Source organism: Eleutherodactylus coqui, chromosome 7 (genome assembly GCF_035609145.1).
Source record: "Eleutherodactylus coqui strain aEleCoq1 chromosome 7, aEleCoq1.hap1, whole genome shotgun sequence".
Classification (NCBI taxonomy): domain Eukaryota; kingdom Metazoa; phylum Chordata; class Amphibia; order Anura; family Eleutherodactylidae; genus Eleutherodactylus; species Eleutherodactylus coqui.
Window position 1 is genome coordinate 87,211,776 of NC_089843.1, and position 19,435 is coordinate 87,231,210.

Below are 19,435 nucleotides of genomic sequence, written 5' to 3' on the forward strand. Positions count from 1 at the left end.
TTCAATGGTTTCATTCCTATTTGTGATGTTTTCACTCCTGCGATGTGGCATTAAAAGAAAAATAGTAAAAATATCGCAGCATGTCCCATCTTTCTGTGTTTTGCGATTTTTTATTTTTTTTTCCTAGCTCATGTTTCCCTATGGAGCTTCCCTTTTATCGCATCATAAAGCATGAACTTGCGATTTTCGTGCAATGCATTTTTAACATTAAAACTCCTATTGTCTTTTGTGCGATAAAAACGTGTAATTTTGGCACAAAAGAAAATCGCGAGTGGCAGCAATGCACAATTTTTTACAAGAAAAGGCATTGGTGACGCTCAAAAAAAAAAAAATTCGCATGAACACAATTGCAGCAATAAGTCAGCCCAGTGGCCAGAGGTTACACTATGGAACGTGGAGAATGGTTTTAGGAACCATCGAATTTCCTCATTATTGTCTTTTTCTGGCATTTTTGGGCATTTTTTCTGTCTACTGACCCCAAAGGGGACACTGCAACCCCAATGAAATTTGCATGTGGTTTTCATTGGGGAGGCGCAATATAATTTTCCAATTAAAAACTGCCATGGAGGAAAAACACTGACAAAGACTGCATGTATTTCCATATGTTTTTGCTCCTATTTTTGTGGTTTAGTAATGGTGTGACTTTCTGTGGTACCATCTCCGCCCAGAGCAGGGAGGTATTTTCTCTTTTTCCTGAACGCTCCCCTTTTCCATACACTGCATCTGGTATTGCAGCACTTACAGCTCAACCCTACTCACATAAATGGACAAGAGTGCTGCTGCTTCTGAGAAGAGAAAAGTAGATGCTTTTCTGTTCTAAACATGGCGCACCCCTTTAATTACATTATGCTAATTTTCCGATACATTCCTTTAAATCACAAGGCGAGTACAGTTCTTGACAAGTATTGTAGAAGTCGCAGATTCGCTGCCATCTGAGTCTATAGCCCATTTCTTGAGCTTCCTCCACAGTGAGTAGCTGTGGCATCGCAGGTGTGTCGTGACTATTACACATTTCCTCCCTCCATGACTCACTCCCTGCGAGTTGTTTTTCGCAGTGATAGTTAAGTGATCCGCGCTTAACCCACGCACGCACAGCTCTCATCAGCACTGCCTCCCCCTGCAGAGAACTAAACTCTTCTCTTGAAGTGTGGGTCTTTGCAAAAGTCTTAAAGACATAAATAATGGTTTATTACATAAAGATCTTAAAGAAAACCTACCACCAGGTCCTGCTGACCAAACTACCTACCTGCGCTTTGGAATAAGTCGTACATGAGTGCACCACACATACCTGTCCCATGTTCATGCTACTCGTGGTTTTGGTGACAGCTTCCCATTAACCTTTTATATGTGATATACCACAGGTTCAACCTGATGCCTCTGGGCCCTAATGCATAACTGTAACAGGCCCACTACCTACCATGTGCAGGTGGGGCTTTGGCTCCATCTGGCACCAGGTGAGATTGCTACCACTACATCCCCCATAGCTGCACCTCTGATTGTACAACGGACATGATGCCCAATAGGGAGGAAATATGCAATTTTTTTTTCTTTTTTACATGGACTGTAAAAAAAAATCCAAGTATGTCCTATTCTGGTCCAATTTCCCAGACAGCAGTTACCCATTCGAGTCAATGGATGCGCAAAAAACATGGAGCTCACACAGTGGACATCCATAAGCACTATTCATAATTGATCATTGCTAAGCAATTCTAAAAAAAATTGGGCCTTCTTCAATTTTATTTTGCATGCAAGAAAAAAAAATGGCACACAAATCACTCAGATGTAAAAAACCGGACACACAATGCATACGGATGTCACATGGACATATGCACACATTATAATCGGTCCGGTTTTCACACACTGAAGTCGGACATGCTTAAGTGAATAAGGCTTCCCCCACACGGGTGAGCGCGATATTGGGCCATGAAATGCAGCCCGGTATCACGCTTGTCAATGTGTGATTTACCCGCGGAATGTGAGGCATTTTTCTTTAAAAACACTTCAGTACTGTTGCAATCCTCCAGCGCGGCTTATAGTGGTGAAGGAAGATCACCAAGTGTTTCCCATTGTAGTGTAGTTCTCAGATGGTGGAGTGTGAAGGAAACTGTATTTATTATGTAGTTGGCCTGTATTTCAGTACTTTATATATGGGGAAAGGGTGCTGTCCCAAGTACATTCAAAGAGAATGTTAATGTCTTCTCTAGAGACTTCTTAATGTAATCAAGACGACCAGGGAAGAGCAGGATAGAAGATTAAAGTCTGTTGCTAATTGTGCCATATGACAAAATCTCTACTGCGCATGTCTGATAATCATCGTCTTTTCCCCTCTTCTGGCTAAATTACCTCTTCTGATTAAATCATAAACACTCCCCATGAGAATGACCTATCAGCACACCAAATGTTGCAATGTATCTGAATGTCCCACCTTCCTTTGTTTTAATTACATCATCAACGTTTTCCCACCAAAATGAAAGCAGATATCCTGTGGTACACACACTATAAGGGCTCGTTCACATGAGCGCTGTGGGCGCGCAGTATAGCCGAATGCAAAAATCGCTTGAACGTGTTAATTCCAGCTACTTGAAGTAGCCCATTCACATGATCCAAAGTGCATGTTTTCCAGCTCCCATAGGAGTCTATGGAAAGCACGCACCAAGGATAGGTCAGGTCCTATCTTTGCATGCACCACGGAGCTTAGATGCATCCTATCTTTGTCAGGTGCGCGAATTTAGCACGCCTAACATTCTTCAATGTGAATGCTTCTATAGGAACTCATGGGTTCCTAAAGAAGCTCGTCTTGCGCACACCTCTAACATGCGTGGACCGCGCTCATGTGAATGAGCCCTAATGATGTGTCTTTCAGTGGCTTCTCCTAGCTTGTATAAATCATATCTAATATGACACCCACAGTATATTGAATAGCGCAACTGCGCTAACACCGTCAACTTATAAGATGAGAAAATTTATTTAATATAGGGTTCTAGGATTAGTTAACCACTGCTGCTTTCTACCAGGAACAGTGATACACTTGTCCATAGACTATGTCTGGAATTTCAATACTGTGCGTGGTTTACTGTACTTTTTGCACGCAGAAATTGCGTGTATTTGCATGGGCATAAAAACACGTAACTATGCTCCCATTCATTGAAATGGACAATTAGTGTGATAAGTTCAATATGTGCTCTTTCCTTGTACATATGCACAGAAAAAGAGTGCCTTTTCGTTTTTGTGCAAATGAAAGGCACCCACAAAATACGTTTATGTGAACAAACCCATTGAAATCAGTGGGTTCTATTCACTGTGTATTGCGCATGCAAAACACTACGCAAATACGTTCTTGTGATACAGGCCTTAAAGAGCGAAAAGGCTGAGGGTGTGTATTAAATGGCAGAGCCAACATTTTCTGCTCTCCTTCCCGGGTAAGTAAATTTTTATTTTATTGTATTTTAATTTGGCAATTTTCTTCAGTTGGAGCAAGAGACATATTATCGCTTTGCCAGAAGGATTCTGTAATATTTCACAGCGCATTAACACATGTACATTCTTCTTAGTACTGAGAATAATAATGTGTGATGAGTAGAGAAGCCAAATGGTAGATTTAGGGTTTATTAATACGGGCGATTTTAATGTTCGGGTTCGTCTGAGTTTGAAAGTCACAACACTTGGACCCACTAAAGTCATTGAGGCTTATTTACTAATAGTCTAAAAGTTGGACAGTGCAAACTTAGACGGTCTTAAAATACGCCAATTAACTATGCAAATGGGAAATGTCAAATTTTAAGACGGTCTGGTCTAAGTTTACAGCACCTTTAATTAGCTTAACTTACACCAAAGATAGCACCAAAATGTTGGCACAATTTACTGTAATTTGGTGCAAGTTTTGGCACAATTTAGGCCAGACGCTCTCTGGATTAGAGATGTCAAGGAAATTAAGGATCAACATGCCTAATTCATTGTTCCTTAATCACTGGGTGAAGCGGGCACATGTTGTGTAGGGATGGCATCACTGGATTCCGGTAAACAGAGCCCAGGCAGAGGACCTATGAGGTGTTTGCAGGGGAACAGTATAGTTTGTTATTTTATGGCATTGTAAGCTTGCGGTAAAAAAAATATTTAATGGGACTGGACAACCCCTTTAAAGGGGTTGTACTCAAATAGACTTATTACCTATCCATAGGATAGAGGATAACATTCCAATCGGTGGGGGTCTCAGGGTGAGACCATCACTGATCAGACTTTTATCAATTATCCTATGGGATGGTGATAAAAGTTAATTGTGGTACAACCCCTTTAATCAGTGCTGAGGTTTACTATAAAAGAAATTTCTGGAGTATTATTTATGCTTTATACATAGGTTAGTAACAATGCCTCACTGCCATTCATGCAGCTGTGCTTAGTACTGAACTGAGCTGTAGTACCAGACACAGCCACATGGGCAGAGACGTTACTGCTGTGAAAGAGCAGCAGCCCATTGGTTCTTCTGATCGTGAGGTTCCTGGGATTGAACCCCTATAAATCAACATATTGGTGGCCTTTCCTAAAAATCTCTTTAAACATTGAACATAATATCTTCAGTTGTAAGCAGCAATATTCATCTTGCACTGAAGAGCTTAAGTAATAGCTAAACGGGAAATCCTGTCTTAGATAAGTTCAGTTTTACCTCTCAATGCCTAAAGGGCGAAGCAATAACATAAAAGCCGGTTATGTAAACGATATAAGTGAATAATGTCTTCCCCAGACACAGCGGCTATTAAATGTGGAAACACGTCACACTGTGCTCCCGTCTTGTGACCGCGTACGTCTCTGCATACAGTATGTCGCTTCATTGTTTCGGAGAATTCATCTAGTTGAATTGCTCCCAATAACAGCTGCGGTAAGTTGGATCCGCAGTGACTCATGTAGGTTAATAAGTTATTTGTCATACAATGGATGCCCAGTGCCAAGAAAATCGTTCATTTCCATGGATACCTGGGGTTCCCTTGCATTGTTAACAATACTTCTCTCCTCGCTGGCACAGGATTATCCCTCTTGTTTCTGTGACATTCACCTTCAAATCTCTGGATTCACAGAGATTTAAAGGCAATGAAAGGGGTTTTCTGTCATTTTAAAGGCTATGCTATCACTTCTTCATCAGTCCGACTACTGACGGCTCCAACGATACTCAGACTGAAGGAGCCGGAGTACTAATAAACTGCAGTATCTTCACAGTTTCTCACTGCACAGGACGCTCCTGTCCAGAATAAGATACTACAAGACGACCCATTAACTTGAAAGGATCATTGCTGAAGTGCAGGAAAAATTATGGTAATACTAATGCAGCTTTTTAATATACTTTGTGATTAAATTCCAAATAATTATCAAGATCTCTGCGTTCAGTTGGTGAATAGAAACCTGCTTAGAGGCTCATTACAAAAGAGAACTCCAATAGGGTTAAAGGGGTTGTCCCGCGGCAGCAAGTGGGTCTATACACTTCTGTATGGCCATATTAATGCACTTTGTAATGTACATTGTGCATTAATTATGAGCCATACAGAAGTTATAAAAAGTTTTTTACTTACCTGCTCTGTTGCTAGTGTCCTCGTTCCCATGGAGCCGACTAATTTTCGCCCTCCGATGGCCAAATTAGCCGCGCTTGCGCAGTCCGGGTCTTCTGCTCTCTTCAATGGAGCCGCTCGTGCAGAATGCCGGCTCCGTGTAGCTCCGCCCCGTTACGTGCCGATTCCAGCCAATCAGGAGGCTGGAATCGGCAATGGACCGCACAGAAGAGCTGCGGTCCACGGAGGAAGCGGACCCCGGCGGCCATCTTCAGCAGGTAAGTATGAAGACGCCGGACCGCCGGGATTCAGGTAAGCGCTGAGCGGTTTGTTTTTTTAACCCCTGCATCGGGGTTGTCTCGCGCCGAACGGGGGGGGGGGGGGGGTTAAAAAAAAAAAAAAACGTTTCGGCGCGGGACAACCCCTTTAACTCACATGGGTGTACGTGGTCACATGCATCTCTCCACATTTTTAAATATCAATGTGGTTCCAAGATGGTAACTTTCAAAATGGCTAGCATGTTGGACACTGCCCCTCTCAGATTTGCCCCTTTCCACATCTAGAAAATCACATTGTCTGATTTTTAACTAATTTATTTGCAAATTATGGTGGGAAATAAGTATTTGGTCACCTACAAAACAGGCAAGATTTCTGGGACTCACAGAGCTGTAACTTCTTCTTTAAGAGGCTCCTCTGTCCTACACTCATTCATTACCTGTAGTAATGGCACCTGTTTGAACTTGTTATCAGTATAAAAGACACCTGTCCACAACCTCAAGCAGTCACACTCGAAACTCCACTATGGTGAAGACCAAAGAGCTGTCGAAGGACACCAGAAACAAAATTGTAGCCCTGCACCAGACTGGGAAGAATGAATCTGCAATAGGCAAGCAGCTTGGTGTGAAGAAATCAACTGTGGGAGCAATAATTAGAAAATGGAAGAGATACAAGACCACTAATAATCTCCATCGATCTGGGGCTCCATGCAAGATCTCACCCCGTGGGGTCAAAATGATCATAAGGACAGTGAACAAAAATCCCACAACCATACGGGGGAACCTAGTGAATGACCTGCAGAGAGCTAGGACCAACGTAACAAAGGCTACAATCAGTAACACACTATGCCGCCAGGGACTCAAATCCTGCAGTGCCAGACATGTCCCCCTGCTTAAGCCAGTACATGTCCGGGGCCGACTGAAGTTTGCTAGAGAGCATTTGGATGATCCAGAAGAGTATTGGGAGAATGTCATATGGTTAGATGAAACCAAAGTAGAACTGTTTGCCAGAAACACAACTCGTCGTGTTTGGAGGAGAAAGAATGCTGAGTTGCATCAAAAGAACACCATAGCATGGCGGTGGCAAGATCATGCTTTGGGGCTGTTTCTTTGCAAAGGGACTAGGACGACTGATCCGTATACATGAAAGAATGAATGGAGCCATGTATCGTGAGATTTTGAGTGCAAACCTCCTTCCATCAGCAAGGGCACTGAAGATGAAATGTGGCTGGGTCTTTCAGCATGACAATGATCCCAAGCACACCGCCACTGCAACGAAGGAGTGGCTTCGTAAGAAGCATTTCAAGGTCCTGGAGTGGCCTAGCCAGTCTCCAGATCTTAACCCTATAGAAAACCTTTGGAGGGAGTTGAAAGTCCGTGTTGCCCAGCGACAGCCCCAAAACATCACTGCTCTTGAGGAGATCTGCATGGAGGAATGGGCCAACATACCAGCAACAGTGTGTGCCAACCTTGTGAGGACTTACAGAAAATGTTTGACCTCTGTCATTGCCAATAAAGGATATATAACAAAGTATTGAGATAAACTTTTGTTATTGACCAAATATTTATTTTCCAACATAATTAGCAAATAAATTTGTTAAAAATCAGAAAATGTGATTTTCTGGATGTGTTTTCTCATGTTGCCTCTCATAATTAAGGTCAACCTATGATGTCAATTACAGGCCTCTCTCATCTTTTTAAGTGGGAGAACTTGTACAATTGGTATCTGACCAAATACTTTTTTTCCCACTGTATCATAGCGCTCTAAAAAGACATGTAGGGTATTATTGTATCTTGATGACACCGGAAGCTAGGAGTTTGACAGAAGGAACACCCCTGTCACATCCCTAGCTCCCGATAAGGTCAAGGCTGGAAGGTCCTAGCAGCACACTGTGGATTGATTTGCGCGTTCCCTGCAACCCTAGTGTGAGGGTAACATTTCTTCTTTGGCTAACATTATGAGCTGTAAATGCTACCATGTTTCCGCTGTAAGATGGCAGTATTACATCTAATAATGTTAGCCAAAGAATAAATGTTGCTCTAACCCTAAGGCTGCACGGAACGCATAAATCAATCCACACTCTGCAGCAATTAGTGTCAGCGGCAGCTGGCTGTCAGCTCCGTGCTGGCCGCCGCCTCTGTGCTCCCTGACGGCGGGTCCCCTGCTCACAGCTGCTGCACTCAGCACTTGTGGTCCGCCGCCAGGAAAGTCGTCTGGCCACCGCCTCAGTGCTGAAGGCGGTTGTCAGCTCTGTGGCGGCTCACTGACGGCCGCTCCTCTGCTGACAGCTAGCTATGCTGGCCCACTCTCTGCTTGTTTTCCACTGTCGGGAAGCCCCTTCCAGCTGTAAATCCTTAGTGGGCTTCCAGGACCAACAGCCGAACCAGGTGTGCAGCCTATCACATACAGGGGGCGTCACCCCCTGTCAATCTTGGCTCCACCAGGACTTCCTGGTGGCGTCAAAATAGAATAATACTGACGTCTAGTTCCCTCTTAAACTCCTCTATGGATTTTTGCCATCCCCACATCCTCAGGCAGAGAGTTCCACAGTCTCACTGCTCTAACGGTGAAGAACACCCTTCTGTGTTCATGATTGAACCTTCTTTCCTCTAACCATAGAGACTGCCATTTTGTTACTGTCACAGTCCTGGCCTACGAGACAGATTTCTTTTTGGAGGGACCAGTGATGGAAATATCTAAAGAAATCTTCTCTATGCCACAGAAAATCAGACCTTTTCCTCCTAGCTGTAAGACAACTGGCTGCAGCAGGAGCCTCCCCCCCTCTCCACAATGTCTGGAGTAGGACAAAAAGATGATCAAATTATACCTTTTTGACAAAGCCCCACCCCTCATCTGATCTGCAACCAAAAATTGAAGAGATGACCAGGAGATTAACCCTGTTTTTTAACCGCAGCATTTCTAGAACATTGATTCAGTACAATGCAGAAAATGCTGCAGTATGATTAAAAAGGTCAGCAACAAAACGGGTAATTTCCAGGTTTACGTTTCCTTTAAAAAGTATTGTCAAGATAAATAATACATACATTTCAACATTCCTTACATATTTAAGCCCCACCCATAATTCAGTACCGGACTGCCCCCCCCCCCAAGAGTCACATTTTGTGTAATACTTGCATAAACCATGCCCCTTGGAGACAGTTTACCTACCTCCAGGGCCCTTCTTGGAGATCGCTACAGGTGCCCATTAATTTTAACTCATGATATGCTGGAAGATTTATAAAAATGGGACCCCTTTAAATAAACCAAAAAGTCTAATTGTATCTCAATGGAATAGTTTTTGTGGGGAATGACTTGAGAATCTGATTACAGATGGTGAAACAGGAAATAGAAATGAGCTTATTAAATCATTTTTCCGGATACATCAATGATGTCTTGTGCTATGCTAGCAAAACTTGAGAAACCATGAAAGTGTGACTAAATTAATAATTCAGGGAGAGCTGCTGCAGTAGCATCTCAGCGCAGTACGTGTATTTCCTGATACAGTCCACTCAGAGGAAGGCCCAGAGGAAATCCTCTGATCTATGGAAGCTAATGAACCAGGTAAAACACCATGTACGTCAGCATTGGCTAAATGGTTCAGAGGTTCCTCACCAGACCAGAACCATAACTGCTGCTATCTACTGTATACTGACAATATGGTATCATGTAAGCATCCATCTAAGCAAAATTTAAAGGGGTTGTACCAGAATTTGTAGTTATTCCCTATCTCACTTCTGAGATTCCCGTGGATCTCAAGATCGGGGGGGTCCCATGTCCCCCTGTTCTCACTGCAGGGTTACTGTACATCCTGTGATGCAGAGAAGACTGAATGGAGCACTGGTTGTGGCAGCACTCCATTCCCTTGGAAAGGGACTACCAAGACATCCGGGCGGCACACGCTCGGGTATTTCCATGACCCCATTGAAAGGAATGGAGCACTGACCGCACATGCTAGGCCAGTGCATCATTTATACTGATATCACGGTGGGGTGACATCACTTAACGAGGCAAATTCTATCACCAACGGTGCACGGTATTTGAAGATCACAAAATAAAGAAGCTTATTTATGTAAGCTGTCAGCTTATCTGTCACCTCCATCCAGTCCTGCCATCATAACCAACCTACAGATTCAGAGACAAAGGACAGGGACAGGCTGGGTGACATGTAGAACAAAGGGGATATTGAAGTTGCTATACATAGAGAAATGACCACAGACGGTGATAGAAATGTAGGTGTGCCTAGGATCTTTCCCTGATCTGCCCCTGACTGAAATGTATAAAGCAGAGCACCTGTCCTGAAAAGAGCGACCCCCCATGTCTAAAACCTAAATAGACACCTATGTATCGCTAGATTAATATGGACGAGAGAGTGAAGGAACTGAACATCGCAGTCTGGAATCCACAGTCCTAAAAGACACGCGAAGTAACTCCCAGAAGTACCAGGCAAATACGCCACACAAAGGAGCAGGACCAGTATACAAATGTATTACCGGCATCCTCTGCAAAGAGGAGCTGGAATAAATGCCCTAGGCATGTTACTGATAGGCTGTTTATCATCTCGATCAACCCATCAGCATGTGCATAGAGGCACTGTGACATTATCTCTGACAACTCACACTGGACAAGTCCAAGTTTACACTCCATTCTCAATAACTATGCATGAATCAGGCCTAATAGTATTATCAGGATACACACAGAAGGTTGAATGAGATTTTCAGTGGTGTATTGAGAGAGTTAATAGCTGAGGCAGTGTCTATGGGCATTCTCTCAGAGAAAAAAGGTGTTTTTTTGCTTCCAACTGATCCTATTATACCAATTTTTAATGGTTTGCCAAAAGTCCATAACAACGTTTATCCCTTCATTGCGCCCTATAATTTCTGTGAATGCATCACTAAATGAGAATATTTGCAAGGACAATTTATTACAACCCCTAGTACACTGCACATCTGGGTACATTAAAGGGGTTCTGACATAAAAAAAAAAGTTTTTTAATTACCTTGCCTGGCCAGGACCGATCGCCAGGCATGTCTCCTCCTTCGGGCATCTTCTTCTGTGGCTTCTAGAAGCAGAGCTGGAGCGTCAAAATGACCGTTTCCTGCTCTGCTCCGTCCGTCAGCCACTTCCGAGGTGAACGAATGGGCGCAACGTCACAAGCAGTGCTTGCTGTGGGCGGCCCGTCTGTCCTGGGTGAACTCCCGAGTTCTGCACGTGCGCAGTGGAGAGGCGGCCCGTCCTGACTCCTGTCAGAGGGCACCTGTCTTCTGTGCGCAATCCTGGAGGGGGGAGGCCCGTCCTGGCTCGTCAGAGGAAGAAGAAAGCCTGCTGGGAGATGACCCCCGCTGCACAACAACAACAGGAAAAAAGGTAAATATAAGGTTTTTATGCTCTAGCATGCCATTAATCGTGGGTTCCTTATGTCCATTAGGCAGACCAGGGAACAATGGCTGCTAAAGCATAAAAACTTTATACGTGTCAGAACCCCTTTAATGTCAGCAAGGAAATACTAAACTTTTTTTTGGAGTTTAATTGGAATGCGACATCAAGTTGGGTGACATGTGATGTGTGTTCGCTGTACTCTAGTATCCCCCATGATTTGGCCATAACAGCACTGGCAGCCCAGATGCTCGCTCGAGTAATTGCCTTAACCGAGCATGCTCGCTCATCTCTAATCAGTGGTCAATTCAGAGATCTCTCCCATGATCTATTTATACCAAGGACAGTGACTGTAACAAAGGGATGCCCTCTACATCTAGAGGAAAGAAGGTTTCTGCATCAACATAGAAGGGGGTTCTTTACTGTAAGAGCAGTGAGACTGTGGAACTCTCTGCCTGAAGATGTAGTAATGGGGAACTCACTAAAAGAGTTCAAGAGCGCTTTGGATATAAAGCACAAGATATCCAGGGAGTGTCATACTTCAACATAGACCTCTTATATTTATATCGAATGTATTGGAATAAGAGATGAGGAGCATGCTCGGATAAGTCAGTTACTCGAGCAAGCCTCACTCTTCTTGTGTAACTGCATTCTTGTCCGAGCAGGCTCGGGTGGGCGGCGGGCGATGGGGTGGGTGGGTGGGAGATGCAGTTACTCGAGAAGAGCGAGGCTCGCTCGAGTAACTGACTTATCCGAGCATGCTCGCTCATCTCTAATCGGAATATGAAATTCTGTGATCATGTGACTGATATGGGAGTGGCTTATCAGCTGACATCATGTGACTGATATGGGAGTGGCTTATTAATTCATATGAGGCTTTTTAAGTCTTTTAGAATGATTTTGTGAAACTGCCATAATTAAGAGGGTGCATACGCTAGAAACATGTTGGTCACACGAGCGTGGGCATTTGCTGATCATGTTTTTTTAACCAGGTTATGAATAAAATGGAGTGATTTTTAAAGATGACTTTTGAGTTGCAGGAAGAGATATGTTTATTACATAGTTTATATAAGTTTTGTACCATTAACGCCCCAAAAATTTGAGGAAAGCACCTTTGACATTTTTTTGCCCGGATTTGTAGGGATTGGAGGAAACGTTCCTAAAACTCTTTGTATAAAATATGTAAATAATTGCTTTAAAAAAATACCTGAAAAAATATCTGCAAAACTGGAAAAAATGTATGCAATTCTCAGACAAGGCAGCATAAATAACCTGGAGAGGGGCTCTCCAGGCAGTGCCTGCTGGGATACACTGGGGTCAGAGTGAAAGTTGCTACTCTGACCCCTGTGTATTGGCTGGCGTAATTAAAGGTGCTACTCATTGAAATCAATGGGACCCCACCCTGCAATTACAAGCGCACCTCCTATTGATTTCAAGGATCGCTGCGTCTGCAGTTGCAAGCACTGGCCACTACACAGAAGTTGGAGCAACAGCTTACACTCCAACCATGGTGCATCCCGGCGGGCGCTGCCTGGAAAAGCCCCTTCAAGTTACCAAGCACATTAGATAAAAGTAGCCCTGAAAAAACTGCAAAAAGCACCTAAATAAAGTAGTGTTGCAGTGGCAGGAGACAGCGGAGTACGGTAGCTGTTCTCTATGAATGGCAGGAGATGGCTCACCGCCAACCATTGTGCACACACACATCTTACAGGAGGTATATATTAGGAATACTACTCAGTGTTGTTGAGTAATGGGGGGGGGGGGGCATGAGAAGCATTAGCTGATCTGAAAGCATTCCTCAAAGCTGCCACTTTGCAAGTATACCCTGAAAACATGGGCGTACGTACCACAGTGGCAGACCATGCGGCTGCTATGGGGCACATAGATAAAGGGGGCCTGACGAGGTTTGGTTTCACCCCTTTTCTACTGGGGGACTGGAACCAGTGCAGAAGTCCCCTCCCTAGAGGAATTGAATTACTCAAAAACAAGCACTTTGGAAAATCTCTTAAGGGTAATGGAAAGTGAATGGAGGGAAAACCAAACACCAGACCCTTCTGTCATCGGTGCCAAAATCCAGCAGCTTAATAAGGAGTCCATTTTTATCTTTGCTATGGGACCCCCTCTGTATGCCACGGCCTGACAAAAAGGCTCTCTTCACATCAGAGTGGCGTTTTGTGCAGAACTTTTTTCCCATCCAAACCACAGGAACTATGATGCAATCCTAAGGATGCCATTAGAAGTCACTGCAGTCCAGCAGGAAACGGCAATGTATCATGTTAAAAGGGGTTTTCTGGGGCTTAAAAATATCACTGGTTCATAAATGTATAGAATAAAGAAGAACCACAAACTCACCCATTTCATTGGTGACCATCTAGTTCCTGACAATCAAACCCAGTAGAAGCCAGCTTTTGGTCACATGCTTTGTGTATGTGACCGCTCAGCCAATCACAGGCTCCAGTGGTGATTCTTCAATGGCCACTGATGCCTGCTATTGGTTGATCGGGCACACTCAAATGTACAGCATGTGACTGATCACCAGCTTTTTCTGGGTTGCCAGTAGTGGGCATAAGGGTTCCAGTACTGGTCAGAGCACTCCTGGAGAAGGGGAGTTTTTTAATTTTATACATTTCTGAGATAAAATGAAAGCTGCGCTGTGATTGGTTGCTATGGGCCTCAAAGACAGATTTTCCTTTAGACCGCTTTCATAAGAGTGATACTTTTCTGTGGGTTTTATCAGATACATTTCCCCTACCATTCATGCTGTGCACCGCATCTCTGTAGAATCTAAGAAGCAAGAATCTGCTCCGAGGAAGGCTTTGAGCCCCAGTAGGATGTCACTGGTTATGGAGCATTACATTACCCTTGTAGTCAGAGATCTCCCGGCCAACTGTATAAATAATACAATGAATAATATTCACGCCAGATATTAATAATTCATCCCTTGCTTGTGGTCCAGTGAAAGTGCACATATCAGGTTGTACAACATACGGTTATTTGTCAATGGACCAAGAATTCCTCCTTGTAATTGCAGTTATTTTTATTTCCACCAGTTCAATTACATATAAATTCTGCAATAAAAAGATTTTCTGGTTTAGAAATAACATTTTCAAATACTCTAAGGAGTTTAGCGGAGATTGATTGTCTTTTACTGGAGGACTCGGCATGCCTAGGCACTGCACAGACAGTCCATTCATTTTAATGGTAACAATGTAACACTTCATTTCCCCTGCGGGGGTGCTGTAGGGAAATTGAACACTTACAATGTAATTGAATTCCAGCTGATCTCTGGAGATCTCAACAGCAGGACACCATGAGATCAACTTATTCTTACAGGGACCCATTTAACAAAAAAAAGGACTGTATAAGGGTGGTTTCATATCTGCGTTGAAATCTGACTCAAAATACCAGAAGAAAAAGCGCTGCATGCAAAACTTTTTCTTCCGGGTAAAGGCCAGGCAGCTGAGTGGAAAGTAAACCGACTCCATTATAGTCAATGGGATGCACTCTGCGCTGTTCGATTCCATTATAAGAGTCGGCCCCATTGAAAGGATTGGTAGAATGGATTAATGGCAGTTCAATTCATTTCAATGGGGAAAATTGCCATATGGGGATTTGCCATATGAGTGTTTTGGGTTAAGTGCTTTGTCACGAAGCGAATTAAACTCTTAACCCAAGGCACCGCTGCACCTTCAAAGTCCTGAATGCTAGCTGTCTAGTACAGAAGTTTGGGATGGACCATTGAATAGATCTACAGATCTGCCATTTAGGACTGGCTGACAACTGCTGAGAAAGCAGCTACGCTGTGACCAGACTGGTTGCCACCCTGCTTTCCCAGATATAAGAAGAGCCCCAGTACTGCAGTGCAAGAACAGGGTGTATATCCAATATCTAGTGCGACAACATCCAGCTCAGGTATTCATGCAGCGATTTTACTTTTGGCTTATTGTACTCCATTCCTGTGTAAGCCAGTTCTATTCCGGGGTCGGCAGTGACAGCTCTGCGCTCCTGTCTTATCTGCTGCTCCCACACTTAGAGGACATTCACAGTGATCATCGCTGCCCTTCCCTCGAATCCTGCTCCATGGTAACAGAAATGATCTTCCCATTGCAGTGTCATGAAAGCAGAATTTCCCAAGGTTTGCCTTTGTCAATGCTGCAGGGAATTCCATACATCTACAATATCTGTAAGAATGTAGCAGGAAACCTATCAGCTTCTTCATGGCTGAGAGACCAGCAACATTAAGCAAAATCAATGAATTTCTGCTATACTTCATCAGCCGATGCTGCACGTCTTGGCGGAGGTTTACACCTTGCTGATTTACTGCAGATCTGCAGCAGGTTTTACTCTTCCAATTTAATTCAAATTAAAAGGGTGAAATCTGCAGATCTGCAGCAAATCGTGAAGGAATTCATTGGAAAGCATGGGCTTCCCAAACACACGTTTTCTCACGCTATCGCATAGCGGCAAAATCGCGTAATTTTGTCGCCCCCGTGTGAAACTTGCCAAAAGTGGTTGTCCAGTTGCCAGATGATTTTTTAATTATAGGTGCAAATGAGTTAAAATAGCAAAAGCAGCTGCACTCACCCATCCACTGCCCCAGCGATCCGGCGCTGCAGCTCCGCGGTCCACCCGGTCTCTGTTGTGGAACAGCTACCACCTAACCCCTGCAGCTAATCAGAGGCCACAACAGTCAGCTGTTGTTCTCCTGGCATCATGGCTCCCAGTATTTGAGTGGTGATGTCAGGAGAACAGTATCTCACCACTGTGACCTCTGATTGGCTGCAGCAATCAGGTGGTAGCCATTCCACAACAAAGACCAAAATGACCATGGGTCTGTAGTGCTGGATAGACACAGAGGACGGGTAAGTACCCCCAGTACCCCTTCCTTTTTGTTACTTTAACCAATTTGCACCTATAATTTTATAAAATTGTCCGCCACCTGACAACCCCTTTAATTAACTTAGCAATTTCTGTTGCCACTAGGGGGTGCTATGTACAGAGCTCATAATCAGGACATAATGTCCAAACACAAGCCTAGCAAAATAGACGCAAGCAGAAACCTTTCCATTTGCTTTCTGTTTTTTGAAACCCCACCAACATCAATGGAGAAAAAATGGAAATGGTCAATTCTGTTTTCCTTCAGTGTCTCTGCTCCAAAAACAGAACAGAGAGTCACAAACCGGGACCTGAGCCTTAAGGCTCACACACACGGCACACATGGATTCTGTGTGGGAAATCCTGCACGAAACCCGCCCGCTGCCGACAACCCTGTTTACATGTCATTTCTTCTGTACTATGGATGTGCCGCCGGCACACATACGCAGTACAGATTTCCCTGCGCCATCGCTGGGCAATGAAGCAGATCCTGTGATCGTTCTGCAATGCTCACTGCGGGAGGGCTGCGGAACAAATGGCTTCCATTGACTTTAATGGAAGCCGTCCCTGCATATCTAAAATAGAGCATGCTGCGATTTTATTTTTGGCACGTTGTGTCCGCAAATAAAATCCGCTTGTGTGCGCGGGGAGAGGAATCTCCATACACATCTATGGGCAAATTGAGCAGCGGATCGCCTGTGTCGGTGACAAGCGTGGGATCCGCCATTCAATTTGCCGCGTGTGCATAAGGCCTAACGCAGGTATGAATTTACCCTAACTTTGCAAAAACATAATTTACAGTATCTTGTAGTGATTCTTAGTTATGATACATATTATGCTCCAGAGCTGTATTTACAATTCTGCTGGTTGTGTTTGGAAACAGTCAGCAATGTTGTTGAGAAACATCCACCCCCCACCACCACCACCACCACCACCACCAACACAGTTAAATCCCATACAGTCCTTGCAGCAATGCATTTTGGGAGATTGTGTTGTGCAACACTATATTACCGTTCATGACTGGTATAGCGGATAAGACTTCCCAGCACCCATAAGAGATGCCACCTAGCTCTTCTTCACTCCTGAACCCCAATTTTGCCATGTTACTGTATGTAGACAACATAAGAGCTGGGAATGTACCCCTACATAAGTAGTCTAATGTTCTATTCAATTTCTAGTTATAGGCAGCCTTAGCTAAGTGCGACCTGTGCAATCACGCAGGGCACTGGCCACTAGCTTGTAGGGTGGGGGCATTAGGTGGATGCAGGCTAGAGGGTTTTCCCTTCTTAGGTCCACCCAATTATATGATCTTCCTCTTTGTACCAGTGTCTTATGGAGCTACATAAATCATCACCCTCTTGGCTCTGTCTCTTTCACCTGAAGTTCCTTGATGCCACTGTCCGCACAGTTTCTTGGTTCTGCTACTTTTATGTTAACAGCTTGATTGTAGTGCTGTATTTATGTTGTGAGCTTGGCTCTGGTACTGTATTTATGTACCGAGGTTGTTTTGTAATGTATTTAGCTTATAAGCTTGGTTCTGGTGTGGTATTTATGTACTGGATTTGGTTTTGGTGCTGTATTTACATTTTGAGGTTGTTTTGTGATGTATTTATCTTATATTCTTGGTTCTGGTGATGTTTATCATAAGCTTGATTCTGGTGCTGTGTTTATGTACCGAGTTTGGTTTTGGTGCTGTATTTATATTGTGAGCTTGGATCTGGTGCCGTATTTACGTTATAAGCTTGGTTCTGGTACTGTATTTATTCACTGAGCTGTTCTAAAGTGGGTATGCTGCCATCTTGCTGCTTTCTGTACAAGCAGAATAGTAGCAAATTGCCTATCAGTGCTCTATTATTTTTCTCTTATGACAGAGGGCACCACGTGCCATCTAATCTAAGGCTAGCAGTGTCTTTAGACAATGTCTTCAAGCTAGTCATACCCATTAACTGTCAATGGATCCTATATATTTTGACGGGATTCATAGACAATCTACTGTCCTCCAATATGTCTTGTCCATGAAAACAAGTGTTGAACAGGTTTGATTTTTACCCATCGGAACGCTTTTCTCTTGGAGATAAGCGGTGCCAGATTTGTCTGAAAGACGCTTATCATCAACTATTAAAGTAACATGCATGCTCAGCTGAGCAACCGGAAGAACTTCCTAAAGCGTTCGTTGTATGCATGAATAGAGAACACAATGTGAAATATTTCAAATCTGGTTAGAAGAACCGTAAAGTAAACTTTTGGCAATGCCAATGAACTCTTTAAGGTCTTCAGATATCCTGGTGGTCGGACTACTATTAACCCTGTATGCACTTCTCTCTTTTAGGGGAATCCCTGTACGGCTATAAAGAATCTTGACATATATAATAGCAGTAACACAGATGTTCTCCGCTAAGAGGTGAAAACCTTACATATTACATTGTAATTGACCAGTAACTTTTAATGTCACGGTTGTATTTTTGTTAGCCATTATAACTTTTTCCCTTGCTATTCATAGAGCTCCAACATATTCCATAGCGCTGTACAGAGAATGCACCCAGTGATGTGTTCTCTTATTCATCCTCCATCATCGCACATGGGATTTACAATACTAGCCATTGATGTTATGTGACATAGTGCAAACTCCATGTCACATTAGTAGTAGCATGCAGAAACCACAAGTGTACCTATATCTTCCGGCATTCAGACAGGCCCAGGGGGCTGTAATCCCAGTAAATGCTGGCCAGCTGCTGGATCTGCACTTGCCAATGTTCGGCACCCAGCGAGTACTACAGGGCACTAACCGAGTCACTTGGAAGGTCACTGTGCAGAGACTATTAACGCCGCTCAGGCTGGGCTGCCGGTTCTTGTCTCAGAGCAGATGGTTATTTGACTCCATCATCTCCCACACACAAGGACAGACTTAGCCAAGTTGTCGGGGCTCACTTCTAAAATTAGCGACCCTCGGCGTCTGTGAAGGCTCCCACGCTTACATTTGGGAATACCTATCCTTACTGACATATCTGAGAGTCACTTACAACTAAATATGAGGGACTAGAGAAGGAATCATCTCTTCCCAAGGGCAAAAATCATGGGCTGGGGCCCTCATGTAGCAAGGGAAAAATAAAAAAAAGTTATAATTTTTTGGAAAATGGGAATGGAAAATGAAAGTGAAAAAAAGGGAAAAGAGCTGGATCAGGAAAGGGTTAAGGGAGAATTTCCACTATATACATTTCTGACATCCTCATTGGGAGAACATTGGGGTCCTACAACACTATTTGGCTAATTTACTGAAGCAACAATCGCCTTAAGGGCGACTTCAGATGACCGTATATTGTCCGGGTGCCGATATACGGCGTCCCTCTCTGCAGGGGAAGGAGGCTGGAAGAGCTGGG

The 19,435-nt window shown here is 43.8% G+C and overlaps 1 protein-coding gene across 1 annotated transcript in view; it reads right to left on the reverse strand.

Moving 5' to 3' along the window:
- ABLIM2 (actin binding LIM protein family member 2) overlaps positions 1-18,815 on the reverse strand; it is a 106,650-nt gene extending 87,835 nt beyond the window's left edge. The window contains exon 1 of the mRNA XM_066573331.1: positions 18,728-18,815. Within this exon, the coding sequence (XP_066429428.1) occupies positions 18,728-18,743 (16 nt within the window). The 5' untranslated portion in view covers positions 18,744-18,815. The remainder of the gene's footprint in view (positions 1-18,727) is intronic.
- Positions 18,816-19,435: the final 620 nt, after the last annotated feature.